General features: G+C 35.1%; 1 protein-coding gene across 1 annotated transcript in view; it reads left to right on the top strand.

The window, feature by feature from the left end:
- COG5 (component of oligomeric golgi complex 5) overlaps window positions 1-15,185 on the top strand; it is a 294,139-nt gene that overhangs the window by 186,803 nt on the left and 92,151 nt on the right. The window contains exon 11 of the mRNA XM_082691956.1: window positions 14,289-14,370. Coding sequence (XP_082548082.1) covers window positions 14,289-14,370 — 82 coding nt within the window. The remainder of the gene's footprint in view (window positions 1-14,288; window positions 14,371-15,185) is intronic.

The following is a 15,185-nucleotide window of genomic DNA, read 5'->3' as shown; positions in this document are numbered from 1 at the left end:
GGAAAATAAATAAATAACACCATAACTAAAGTCTATAGTAAAATATATTTTTTCTAACAGTTTAATTTATCTAGGACATAATATACATCAAACTTAAGACTATAATAAACCTTTTAAAGACACATGATTTTAAAAGATTTAATGAAATTGCTTTTGATAGAGTCTGGCTTATTTTTTATATCAAAGTTTCCAGTTGTTACTCTATTTATTTTAGATTATATTTCCATAAAAATGAGTTTTTGCATTGAGAGGAATCCTTTAACTGTAAGAACATGTATATCTTTTATGGAATCTTATTTCCTCAAAGTGAAGAAGAAATGAAATGGAAATTTTTAGTAGTTCTTTAAGTAGTGTTGTCTTTATAGCTTATATTTACAAGCAAATGATTACTTTTTGTTAAGATTATAGTAAAATATCTCAGAACATTAGGAAAGTAAAGTATGTCTAAGTTCTTTACTAAATTGTTATTGAGTGCCTGCCACATTCCATATTACAGGCACTGTGATAATGATTGGAAATTTCAGAATGCGCAGAACAGAAATGGGTACTAATTGGGGAAATAAACATTAAGCAAACAATTGTATAAATGATGGTTTATAATTTGATAGCTTACAAAGACTTACAGAGTCTATGAAAATATATAATGTGGTGACATCAGTAAATGAATTTTAAAAAGCTTAGATGTTAATGATGAGTTGGGTTGATGAAAGGGAGAAGTATGCAAAAAGAATGGAACATTATCCTTTTCAGGGACCAACAGATGTCAAGTGTGGCTGGAGGGGGAAGAGCATTTTGTAATGTGCCCAGGAGATGTTCATGTACTATTTTACAGATTTTGAACTTTTATCTTAAGCACAAATAACCTGATTCATATTTATAATTTTTAATGTTAACTACACTGTGGGATATAGATTGAGGGGACCAACTGTAGAGAAAGGTGGCCTGTTGCAGAAATTCAGAAAGAGTTAACGAGGGTTGTGTTAGTTTCCTAGGGCTGCTGTAAGGAAGTTCCACAAACGGAGTGGCTTAATGAGAGAAATGTGTTTTCTCATACCTGGAGGCTAGAAGTCTGAGGTCAGGGTATTTGGCAGAGTTGCTTCTGTCTGAGAGCCACTGGGGAAGGATCTCTTTTTTTCTAGGCCTCTCTCTTTTTGGCTTATAAATGAATGTCCTCTTTCTATGTCTTCAGATCCTCTTCCTTCTATATGTGTCTGTGTTCAGATGTCCTCTTCTTATTGGATTAGGGTCCATCCCAATGATCTCATTTTAACTTAATTCTCTAAAGAGAATGATCTTTCAGTTTGGTCACATTCTTAGGTATGGGAAGCTTAGGACTTCAACATATGAATTTTGTGGGGAAATGATTTGGCCTGTAACAATGATTAACATTGATGGCAGTGAAAATGGAGACAAGTGGACTGATTTGAGAATTACTTAGGAAATGAAACTGATGTATCTTAGTAATAGATTAGAAATGGTGAGATGGGGGGCACCTGGGTGGCTCAGTGGGTTAAAGCCTCTGCTTTCGGCTCAGGTCATGATCCCAGGGTCCTGGGATCGAGCCCCACATCGGGTTCTCTGCTCAGCAGGAAGCCTGCTTCCTCCTCTTCTCTGTCTGCCTCTCTGCCTACTTGTGATCTCTGTCAAATAAATAAATAAATCTTTAAAAAAAAAAAGAAATGGTGAGATGGGGAAGGTATCAAGATGACTTTGTTCTGGTTTGACAAAGGTTCTGAGAGATAGGACTGATTTCATTTGGGAGCATAAACTGAGAAGGATATTTTAAGAGGAAAGATGATGAAGGGCTTAGTGATAAAGTGTCCAACTCTTGATCTCAGCTCAGGTCTTGATCTTAGGGTCATGTGTTCAAATCCCATGTTGGGCTCCATGCTTAGTGTGGAGTCTACATTAAAGGAAAAAAAAAAAAAAGAAAGGTGGTGAGCTATATGGTCAAGTGTTCATTTACGTGACATCCATTTGAAGATGTCAGGCAATTTAATAGGTGGAACTGAAGCTCACTTGAGAGACATGAGCTCATAGATGGTAGTCAAAGCCATGGTAATGGATGAAATTGGCTATAGAGAATAAAAAGAAAGGTACCTAGACAGAGTCCAAAAAATATATAACTTATAAAATTCATATAGAACCGTATTTTCCAAAGAGGTATATGCAGTTTGGCCTGGAGAATTATAGTTATAATTTCTATCCATATATTTAAAAAGCCTTATCCTTTAAACTGTTTCATATATTTTATATTGTATGTATCTTAATATAGTAGTACTTATATAATTTTAAATAAACATATTTTAGAGTTTCAAAAAATATTCTCCACTGAGTGAGTTTGGGAAACACTGTAACAAAAAAGGCAACAAGGAGTATCCTGGAGGAGGATGAAACCAAAAAGAATATGGTAAGGGAAGCCAAGGGACTGGACTTAAGGAAAGTGTGGCTCATACTAAATCTAATTTGAAATTTTAAATACCAATAAGCCATGCATTCTCAACAAGGGCAAATTGACCCCAAGAGGGAGAAATAGTTCTATTTTGTTTTGTTCTGTTTTGTTTTGCTGGGAGTGAGGAGGCACAAAACATCTTAGATATTATAATGGTTTGTGGCCTCTATAGCTCAACCTTGCCCTACAAAATCTTATTTATTAGTATTTAATTTCCCTTATTAGTGAGAAACTAAATTAAATTTAAATTAAGTACACTATAATTATATAAGCATGATATATGTACTATACATTTGTATGCAATTAATTATTCAATTTAGTTTTCTCTTTGAAGGGGCAATAATGAAAAAAGGTTGAGGAACACAATAAACTATATAGAAAGGGCTTTAAAACCCTTTTGCTGTAGTTTAACAGTATTCTCTAGGGAGGAGTATGGGATTTGAGTTTGAAGATGAATTCTAAATTTTTACCGTATTTCCAGTATTGAATATTTTACGTCAAAAATATATTCTTCTCTTTATAATGAAGTTAGATTATCTAATTACTCCTCCAAATAATTAAGAAGAATGAAGAAACCATCATATTTAATCCCATCACACAGAGATAATCTGTTAACATTTTGTACATAGTTTTTCTGTTTAACTGTATATACTTTATATCAACCCCTATCTGTTCTACCATTCAAAAGGTATCTGAGATCTGACTACTTTTCACTACCTCCCACTACCACTGTAGTCTAATCCCTCATTTTTAAAAACAAAAAGTAGAATGTACCAAAAGTATTGTTCTGCTTCTTTGAACAATATGCATATAAAAGCCAACATTTTGACTTCAGCCAAATTTCTTTTGTACAGACTTCTCATTTTGCTCTGTGGTGTTCATCTTGAAGTCCCTACTGAATTTGTCTGTCTCCTTTCGTAATTGACACAGGAAAATGTTTCTCCCTGAAGGATATTTTCCAGTAAAAGTGTTTTCTTTTCTGTTTTGTTTTTTTGGCCTTCTATTTGCTTCACCAGGATCCTTCTGCTTTGAATGCAGAAGATGATTACGAGCTAATTTAAAATTCATATATATTTGGTTTCTTTGATCAAGTCTACAGGCTTTCTTACTCACATCATGATCTCTCCACAGAGATCTCTGGCACAGAATTTTTGCTCAGTCTTTTACTTGCTCTTCTGTTTTTATCTTAACTCCCTCTGCTTCCCTTTGGTCTTCTCTTATTAAGCACTAACTTTATAAACTCTTTATCTGAACTGATCCTCACCTCTCTCTTTGTCTCAAAGATATAGGTAGATTGCACCTTTTTTTGTTTTTTGTTTTTCTTTTTCTCAGATTTACCCCTCTACTTTTGTTTTATAGTGTACACTTTCCTAGAACATTCTCTGCTTCCTCCAATACCAGCCTTTCCTGGCTACTTCTTCTCAAGGGTCTACCATTTAAAGCCAAAATTAAAATAAAACCCTTGGGCCTCTGTCTCCACCAAAGTATTTTTTTCCCTTTATGCCCAGATTTTAGTAAGGTACTTTGTATATCTGCTTTCTTATTTCTGTTTTGCACCAAGCCACTGATGTCAAGCTTCTGCATTGAAACAGTTCTTGTTAAATTCATTCTGATGACCCAGCTACTAAATCATTTTTCTCACCTCTATAACCCTCTTTTATTTTACTCCTATGAGGCAATAACTGTTTCTTCTGCTTAGTGCTTTCCTCCTTCACGGATATTGCTACTTTTCAGAACCCTTCATTGACTCTTTTTCCTCCACCTACCCTTCCTTTGGAAGTGATTTATTTGTAAACTTTCAGGCCTACACCAAAGTAGAGAGCGGTGTACAAAGTACAGGACAGTGATTGACAGTATACCTCTTATCCAGCTTTTTAGGAGTTACTAACTTGTGACCAATCTCTCTCTCTCTCTCTCTCTCTTTTTTGTCATACCTGTCTACACTTATTCCTTTCTCTCTACTCTGAATTATTTCTTCTGCCAACCTTTAAATAATGTTGTTCTCCTAGGTCCCATCCTCAACATTTTTTCCTTCTCATGCTACATGCAATAAGTAGAAAAGCTCACACATTCTAACAGTTTCTACAACAGCCAAATGCTGATAACACCTAAACCTATTTCTTCAGCTTAGACCTTGTTCTTTAGCAAGAGATTCATATTCACTAGCTTAGATCTCTTCACTTGGATGCCCCCACAGAGTCTAGAAGCATAAGTCTAAATGAGCTCATCTTTCTCTGCCCACCTGCTGCCCCTGCTAAAATTCCATGTTGGTTGATCTATCTCCCATCTTCCTAGTCCTATACAAATATATCTGGTCCTAGTCCTTTGTAAATATATTCAGTTGTTCATCAAGCCCCATCGGTTTTCCTGCTGCCATAGTAAAGTCCCTTTCACCTACATTTCTTTTTTCCAGCAAATTCATAACTGATCTCACCTGCAGGCTCAAAACACAAGTTTAATCATGGCATTCTCTCATTAAAATCCTTAAATATTTCACTGTTATCTACCTGATGAATTAAGACACTTCTTGATATGATTCTTATCTTACTTTCTATCTTCACCACTTCCCTTTCTCCTGAATGCTCACTATATATTCAGAGAAAAGAACATGCTTTTTCTGGGGTGTGTGGCTGGCTCAGTTGGTAGAGCATGCAACCCCTGATTTCAGAATTGTGAGTTTGAGCCCTATGTTGTGTATAGAGATTACTTCAAAATAAAAAAAATCTTAAAAAAAAAAAAAAAAGAAGAAGAAGAAGAAAATGGTTTTCACATCTTTATGCTCCGTTCATCCCTCTGTTTGGAATGTCCTCTGCTCATCTCTTCGTCCCATCTCTATGGTAAATTCCAGTCTTCCTTGGAATCTAGCCCAAGATATCCTGACTCTTCATAACAGTAAATTCTGTAGATTATTTTTATCCCTATTGTTTACATAGCTTACAAGCCCAGAAGGGTGAAGGACCTGCCCAAGGTTACAGAGCCAATAAATGGCAGACCTTAGGTATACAAGTCAAGGTTTTTTTACTTCAGTGCCCATACCCTTTCATCAGACCTAAGTGCAAGAATGTCCACTTGAAGGTTTTGACCTTATAACAATGTACAATAAGGTTCTATCAATTACATTTTACCAAGAAAACCCATGGTAGTTTTCATGTTATAAAGATAAACTGAATAATATCTGCTTTGAAATCAATTTTGTCCAGGTATTGTCATTTTAAGTTTCTCTCTATGTATTTAATTAGGTCAAAATTAATGACAGAAGCAGCCAAAGGTCAAGCTGTTTTTCTAAATAACAGATTCATCCAAACATAAATGTTTTAGAATTCCTGTAGATTTTGTTTTTATACTATTTATATACATTTTTAAATTTTTTAAAAAGTAGGCTCCACACCCAGTGTTGGGCTTGAACTCCCAACCTTGAGATTAAGAGTTGTATGCTCTACCAACTGAGCCAGACAGGCACCCCTATACTATTTATATATTTATTTATTTATTATTTTTGTTTGTTTTTAAGAAAAGTAATTTTTTTCATTAATATATAATATTTGTTTCAGGGGTACAGGTCTATGAATCATCAGTCTTACACAATTCACAGCACTTGCCATAGTACATAATCTCCCCAGTGTCCTTCACCCAGCCACCCTATCCCTCCCACCCTCCTTCTCTCCAGTAACCCTCAGTTTGTTTCCTGAGATTAAGAGTCTCTTATGGTTTGTCTCCCTCCCAAGTCCCATCTTGTTTCACTTTTCCCTCCCTTCCCCCACAACTCCCTACTCTGCCTCTCAAATTTCCCATATCAGTGAGATCATATGATAATTCTATTCCTCTGGTTGACTTATTTCACTTAGTATAATACCCTCTAGTTCCACTGGCATTGCAAATAGCAAGATTTTGGTTTTTGATGACTGCATAGTATTCCATTATATATAAAATACATCTGACTTTTGCTTTATTTTCAACTTATTGGTCCCAGCCAAAGGTCCAACTAAGTAAGTTTCAGAACTATAGATTGTGACCAATTTTTTTTTTTAAGCTGTTAAGTCCCAACATCTCAGTCAGTAAGCTGGAAACCCAGGAGAACTGATGGTATATTTCTGCTCTGAAACCAAAGACTTGAAACCCAAGAGAGCCAATAGTGTAGTTCTGGCCCAGAGGTCCACAGGCTGAGGACCCAGGAAGACCCACTCTTTCACTCTGAGTCATAAAGCAGGACAGAAAGAAAAACCCAACACCCTGATACTCAAGCTTGAAGAAAGTAAGGGAGAAGGAATTCCCTCTTAGCCTTTTTTGATTGCCTAGGCCTTCAACTGATTGGATGAGACCCACCCACATTAGGGCGGGCATTCTGCTTCACTCATTCTACCTATTCAACTATTAAACTCATCCATAAATCCCCTGACAGACACACCAGAAATATGTAGACCAAATACCTAGGGCACCCCATTGCCAGTCAAGTTGACTCATAAAAGTAACCATTACAATAGTAGATAGTACTATGTATCAGTCACTGGAGATACAGTGAGACATATTAGTTATTTTGATTATATTTCACAAAGAGTATTAGCAGTGATGGCAAATATTTATATAGTGCTTCCTATGCCAGGCACCATTTTAAGCACTTCATCAGAATTAACTCATTTAATCTTCATGGTAAATGTATGAAATGGGTTTCCATTTAATGGGTGAGGATACTAAAGTATAGAGAAATTAACTTATCCATGGTCACAGGCAGTGGTGAGGTCTGGATTTCAACCTCAGTATTCTGGCTCCAGAGTTCCTCTTCTTAACCACTACTATGTTCCTTTACTCCCATAGGAAAATATCTCATAGGAAAATATCATTATGATGTGGAATATGGGGTACTTTAGAGGTATAGAACAGAGTGTGTCAAACGTAGGGCAACCAAGAGAGGAAATACCTAAACTGAACTCTGAAGAAGGTTCAGGTTTTAATAGCTGCTAACTAAGAGAGACTACGAAAGAACCTTCAAGAACCGGAAAGAATTTGAGTGTGGTTGAATCTCTGAACCACAAGCTTAAATCTTGAAATGGGAGAAATAGCCTGAGAAAATAAAATCATAAAGGCTTTGTAAGTCCAATTAAGGAAGAATAATACTTTTATATATCAGAAAACCTTAGATCAAATTCCGGTTCTGCTAATTTCTATTTAATTCTAAGCAGGTCACCTTATCTTTTTGAGTTTCTGTTTTTTCTCTAGAAAGGGACTAAGAATGCCTTCTTTTGAGATTTTTTCGTCCACTCAATAAATATTTATTGTGTTTCCAGGTTTAAAAAAAGGCACCCTCACCTTACACCTTATATAAAAATTAATTCAAAATGAGTTAAAGTACTAAATGTAAAACGTAAAATTATAAAACTCCTGAAGGAAAAAAAATGCAAAAGCTTCATGAAATTGGACTTGGCAGTGATTTTGTACATAAGACATCAATACAGTACAATACTTATTTATTGTGTGCATTTTCTATCAGGCTCACATTTTCAATGCTGAAATTACAGTGGTAAAATAGACAAAAATGGTGCCTCTGCTGTCTTGGAGTTTACATTTTAGGGGTTGTTTTAAGGTTTAAATGAGATATAATATGCTGTAGTGACTGTTTCATAAAGCACATTCAGAAAATGTCGTTTTCTTAGCCAAGGTTTGTCTGGATTCTCTGATTAAAAGTATATATATATATATATATATATATATATATATAGTTCGTGGATTTCAAGTTTTTTTGTGTGTGTGTGTTTCATTAATTTTTTATTTTTTATAAACATATATTTTTATCCCCAGGGGTACAGGTCTGTGAATCACCAGGTTTACACACTTCACAGCACTCACCAAAGCACATACCCTCCCCAATGTCCATAATCCCACCCCCTTCTCCCAAACCCCCTCCCCCAGCAACCCTCAGTTTGTTTTGTGAGATTAAGAGTCACTTATGGATTTCAAGTTTTGAGTGACTTCTCACTAAGGGGGAAAAAGTAACCAGATTATTTGGGACTCAATATTTTCTTTCGAAAGAGTGTGTCAAGGAATTAGAATTTTCTTGTTTATTTTGGCAATTCTCTAAAGCCTTGAAGAATTTCTTTTTTTTCCTCCTCAGCTTTATTGAGACAAATTGACATATAACATTGTGTAAGTTTAAGTTATATAATGTGATGATTTTTTTTACATGTATTTATATTGAAATGATTAACACAATAGAATTAGTTAACATGTCCATTACATCACATAATTACCTTTTTGTATATGTGTGTGGTGAAAACATTTAAGATTTATTGTCTTGGCAACTTTCAAGTATATAACATAGTAATGTTAATGATTCTCACTGTGCTGTACACTTGATCCCCACAGCTTACTCATCTTATAACTGAGGTTGCAGCCTTTGACCAACATCACCCTACCCCAAACTTTGATAACCACTATCCTACTCTGTTTTTCTTTGAGTTTGAGTTTTTCAGATTCCACATGGAAGTGAGATCATATGGTAGTTTTGTTTCTTTGTCTGACCTATTTCATTGGACCTAGAAGGTCCATCCATCTTGTCCAAGTGGCAGAATTTCCTTCTTTGTTACAGCTGATTAGTATCCCATTGTATCTATCTATACAAATGCCATATTTTCTTTATCCCTTCATCTGTAAATGGACACTTAGGTTATTCCCATGTCTTGGCTATTGTGAAAAATGCTACAGTGAATGTGGGAGTGCAGGGATCCCTTTAAGACAGTGATTTCATTTCTATCATGCCAGCATTCTTTTGCAACTCCCCTCACTTTTTTTTTTCTTTTTTTTGCTATTTCTAGAAATCTGTTTCAGTAGTTCTGTAGAATTACAAAAGATGATTTACCTCAAAGGAATTTATGGTTAATTATAGGAATAATGACACATCTGAAAGAAATACAAGAAAAAAAACCTCTGGGGGAGATAAAAGCAAATGAAAATAATCCACAGAACAAACACAGAAAACAAAGGAAATACAAAGAAAGCATAAAATGAAATGATAAAAGCAAGAACAACTATTAAGTAAACATATTTGGTTTGTAATTTCTAACTAAAAGACAAAAAATTATATTTAAAAATAAAAATGTTATTTTATCACATCAAAAGCAAACAATATGGAATAAGAATAAATGGAGTGACAAACATTTCTCAAGTGAAAGCAATAGTGATATTATTAACTTCAGATAAAACAAAAAATAATGGTACATACAATAAGGAGGGTCACACAAATTATCTGTCACTAGTCTCTTCAACAAATGGTGCTGTGAAAAACTGGAAATCCTTGTAAAAAAAAAAAAGGTACCCTTCCCTTACACCATATACAAAAATTAATTCAAAGTGAATTAAAATGCTAAATGTAAAACCTAAAATTATAAAACTCCTGAAAGAAAACATAGGGCAAAAACTTCATGAGATTGGACTTGGTAGCGATTTTGTGCATAAGACATCAAAATCACAGGCAACAAAAGCAGAACTAGGCCAATGGGACTACATCAAACTTCAGAACTTCTGTGTGACAAAGGAATGAAAATGCAACATACAAAATGGGAGAAAATACTTGTAAGTCATATATCAGATAAGGGATTGGTGTCCAGAATATATAAAGAATTCCCACAACTCAATGACAACAGCAAAAAAACTGTATTAAAAAAATGTGTAAATAGGACTTGAATAGACATTTCTGTCGCAGCCAGCATGACGAATCGACCAGGAAAACCGTGAGGGCTAAGAGGATGGTGAAAAGAAATTAAGAGACAAAGAGATGGGGGCAGGAGGGACACTGAAGATGATGTCCAACAGTGCCAATGTTATTCCACATCTTACAATCATTTACAAGGCAGATCAGAATAGGAGGAGCAATACATCAGTACATAGTCAGATGACCACAAGTTTCTATAACAAGTTTACATTTACTGCAAACAAACCTCGTGATGCCAGGTAGTTTTGGCTAAAGCCATTAGCAAGACAGTCAACCAGGGAGTGAGTTATGGGATGTACAGAGCAACAAGGACCAACTAAGAATTCATGACCCTCACCACACTGTTCCCTTCTGTAGGGCGAGTGTGGGGGAAGTCACGTAGGCGAGCGCACGACACATAGCACAGACCCTTTTCTCAGAGTTACTCAACTTTCTCGTCCTTAACCTTGTCAAGGTGTCCAGACTTTGAAGGAGACACAAGTCAGGGCCTGGTTTGATCCTTGACTCCAACCATGCCGTGGCCTCCAACACATTTCTCTAAAGAAGGCATATAAAGATGACACAGAAGTAATTAAGAGCATATGAAAAGATGCTCAACATCACTAGTCATCAGGAAATACAAATTAAAATAATGAGATGTCACCTTGCATTCATCAAAGAACAGTGTATTGGTGAGGATATGGAGACTTTGGTACCCTTGTGCACTGTTGATGAGAATATAAAATGGTACAACTGGCTGAGAAATAGTATGAAAAGTTCCTCAAAAATTTAAAAATAGAATTACCATATGATGCAGCAATCTCACTTCTGGAGATATGTATCCAAAAGAATTGAAAGCATTATCCAGAAGCGGTATCTGCTCACCCATGTTCATTGCGCCTTTATTCATAATAGCCAAGACAGAGACACAGTCCTAGTGTCCATTGATAGATGAATGGATAAAGAGAATACCACACATGCACACACACACACACACACACACACACATGAATATAGCCTTAAGAAAGACATGGTTCTATTTACATGATGTATACTAAGGTAGGTAAACTCTTAGAAAGTGAAAGTAGGCAAGATAGGTGGTTGGTAGGAGCTGAGGGGGAGAAAGAGGAGTTCAGTAGGTATCGCATTTCAGATTTGCAAGATGAAAAAGTTCTAGAGGTCTGTTGTACAATAAGATACATATAGTTAACACTACTGTACACTTAAAAATAGATGAGATAGAAAGTACTGTATTTTTTTTAAGATTTTATTTTTTTAAGTAATCTCTACACCTAACATGGGGTTTGAATTCAACAACCCAGAGATCAAGAGTCACATGTTCTACCAACTGAGCCAGCCAGGCACCTCTAAATTTTGTGGTTTTTTTACTACCATTTTATGGATTATTTTCTATGAATTTTTTTTTAAGATTTTATTTATTTATTTGACAGAGATCACAAGTAGGCAGAGAGGCAGGCAGAGAGAGAGGAGGAAGCAGGCTCCCCGCTGAGCAGAGAGCCCGATGTGGGGCTCAATCCCAGGACCGTGGGATCATGACCTGAGCCGAAGGCAGAGGCTTTAACCCACTGAACCACCCAGGCGCCCCTCTATGAATTTTTTTAAAAATGATTGTGTATTAAGTATTTTATTAGGTTCAAGAGTATTAATTGCCTTGAATTCACTCAGCTAAGTTATTCTGAGGATTTCCTTATTTGAGACATTAAGTTATTAATAGGTTTCCTCATACCTATATTTACATTGGGGGCATAAATCCTACTTGTTTAGATTATTCAAATAATTATTTTAATACCTGTTGAAATCAATTTGCTTTCATATCTGAGAATTTTATACTTGTATTTTTTTTTTTAGATTTTATTTATTTATTTGACAGACAGAGATCACAAGTAGGCAGAGAGAGGGAGAGGGAAGCAGGCTCCCTGCTGAGCTGAGAGCGTGACTCAGGACTCGATCCCAGGACGCTGAGATTGTGACCTGAGCCAAAGGCAGTGGCTTAACTGAGCCACCCAAGCGCCCCTGTATTTGTATTCTTAAGCAAGGCTGACCCAAGTTTTCTTCCCCACATGTATATATGTGTGTATAGAATTAGTTATATAGTCATCAGATTTTCTTTATCTAGAGGAAAAGCTTTCAATTTTTCACAATTTTGCTATTCTTGCTGGACTTCTCATATGTGACCTTTTTTTTTTTTTTCTTCATAGGACAACTTTTATTTTTAACTCATTCCCACTATTCTGGTTAATTTTTTTTATATATATAGATAATTTTTTAACCTATTACCATCACAGTGAGCTGTCCAGTACATCAAATTCCATAATAACCTTCTAACCTGAACTTTTATGTGACCTTTATTATGTTGAGGTAATTTCTGTTCCCAGCTTTTTGAGTGATTTTATCATGAAAGAATGTTGAATTTTGTCAGATGCTTTAGTGTGCAGCTAAAGTTGAGATGATCATGTTCTTTTTGTCCTTCATTCTGTTAATGTGTGGTATATTTAAAAGTTTTTAAATATAAAAACATTTCCTTTAAGGTTCATGATATGCAATATACATATCACATAAAATCTTGGGACTCTGGGGGTGCCTGGGTGGCTCAGTGGGTTAAAGCCTCTGCCTTCAGCTCAGGTCATGATCCCAGAGTCCTGGGATCCAGCCCTGCATCAGTCTCTCTGATTAGCAGGGAGCCTGCTTCTCCCTCTCTCTGCCTGACCCTCTGCCTACTTGTGATCTCTGTCTGTCAAATAAATAAATTAAAATCTTTAAAAAAAAAATCTTAGGCCTCTGAATCTATTTTCTGATCACTGCGTAGCAAATGAACAATTACTTGATTTGCCTTTTTTAGGGTATACAATACTCATTTGGATTCAAAGCAAAAAATTTATTAAAGAAACAAACAATGAAAACAGAAGTATGTGTGCATAGGTATAAAAGTGAAAAATCAGTACTTTTCATTGGTCAGTTTTTCTTTTATAACCTTGAAAATTGGAATTTTATTTGTTGCAAGTCCAAAATAAAACAGAATTAGAGTTTTCTCATATTTATGACATATTTGAATATTAGGTGTATTTTATTGTTATTAGGGCTAAGCATATGAATTGTCATTTTCATACTTCAAAAGTAGAATATTGGCAGTTTGATACTGTGATACTTCTACACATGTAGAAATACCTTAAAAGTACTTGGTAAAATTTCTAGAAGTGTGATTCAAGTTTAACAGTATTATTTGTTTTAACAAATGAAACAGTATTATTTGTTTTAACAAATGAAACTCTTTTCTTTTTAGTGATTGCTTTCTAAAACATTTATTCAGAGTTGAATGAAACATTGTGCTGAATAGTAGTAATTCCTGTGACTTTTTAGAATTTGTTAATAGGGGACGCCTGGGTGACTTAGTTGGTTAAGCATCTAACTGTCGGTTTCAGCTCAGGCCATGCTCTCATGGGTTGTAGGATCCAGCTGGAGTCAGGCTCCTCACTCAGAAGGGGGTCTGGTTGAAAGATTCTCTGCCTCTGCTCTTCCCCAGCTCGTTCTCTCTCTAAATACATAAATACATCTTTAAAAAATACTTTTTAACTGTATTTATACTTTAGGCAGTTCTCTTTTGTAATTGGTGAATTATACTCTGGTGATCATTCTGGTCTAAGCTTTCTGTGTTCATCATTTTGTTATGGTCACACAATTACCTTCTGTGTATGTAAGGAAGGTGGTAATAACAATTATAATAGTAATAACTAAATTCACTGTGGGCTTATTATGTGTCAGGGACTATCCCAACACTACTTTTTGTAAACTTTTTAATCCTTATAATAATACTGCAATGAAATAATACTGCAATGAAATACTGATACCATCACTGTTTTAGAGATGGAAGGAGGCTCAGAATGATTCAACAACTTGCCCAAAGCTCACACAACTAGTAAGTTGCAGAGGGTGATGACTGATTACTTGGACATGAGAACATGAAACATAATTTGAGTCATCTATATATTTGTCTTTAGTTACTTAATTCCATTGTTTGATAGATGTCTTTAGAAGATTTCATTTAAGTACATTTTTATTAAATTTTTAATGTTATATCTTCTTAGCCATTACAGTTTTTAATAATTAATGAATACATTTCCTTTTTTTGGGTCACAGGATGGACAAGCTGAAATTTTGTACACTTTTTGGAATTCTGTTACTCAGGCACTTTCTTCTCAATTCCGAATAGCAACAGATTGTAAGTATGCTATTTATTTTGTAGTTAGTTTCATTTCCACATGCTTTAAAGTTTTCCACGTGCTTTAAAATGTAATGTTAAGAAGTTTTGCTTAATTGGTTTATAATACACATTTTTTGAAAACTCATTGTCTAATTATCATTTCTTCTGCTAACCATATATTTAGTTTTATCAACATTACATTAATTTTTTGTTTTTCAAATTAGTATGTGGAATAAAATTCCCCAGAAGAATGAGTTAATTCCCCATAGTTCAAACATAGAGGAACTCGGAAGTTTTCCAATATAAAGGGTGTAAAGCAGTTGATGTGGAAGAATTTAGTTGGTGCTTAAAGAATTAGTTTCTAACTAAAAGATATTAAAATACAAGACTTAATATTATTTCCTTATTATTATAAATGAGTGAGTGCCATGAATTATGAAGACGAATGATTCACAGACCTGTACTGCTGAAACAAATAATACATTATATGTTAATAAATAAGTAAGTAAGTAAAAGATAGCTACATGGTGGAAAAAAATGAGGATGTGATGAATGAGCAGATGAAATACCTTCATCATGTGTGCCTGGGTGGCTCAGCTGATTGAGCATCTGCTTTCGGCTCAGGTCATGATCCCAGGGTTCTGGGATGGAGCCCTGCTTTGGGCTTGCCGCTTCGCAGGGAGTCTGCTTCTTTCACTCCCTCTACCCCTTCCCACTGCTGGTACTCTCTCTCACTCACTCACTCTCAAGTAAATAAATAAAATCTTAAAAAAAAAAACCTTCATCATGAGTTAGAAGTTGCTTGTTCAAACACAATCTCTAAAATTTGTTAA

The sequence above is a fragment of the Mustela nivalis genome (assembly GCF_964662115.1).
Source record: "Mustela nivalis genome assembly, chromosome: 12".
In the NCBI taxonomy this organism is placed as follows: Eukaryota; Metazoa; Chordata; class Mammalia; order Carnivora; family Mustelidae; genus Mustela; species Mustela nivalis.
The sequence above is the reverse complement of the archived record's forward strand: the minus strand, read 5'-3'. Positions and strand labels throughout refer to the sequence as shown.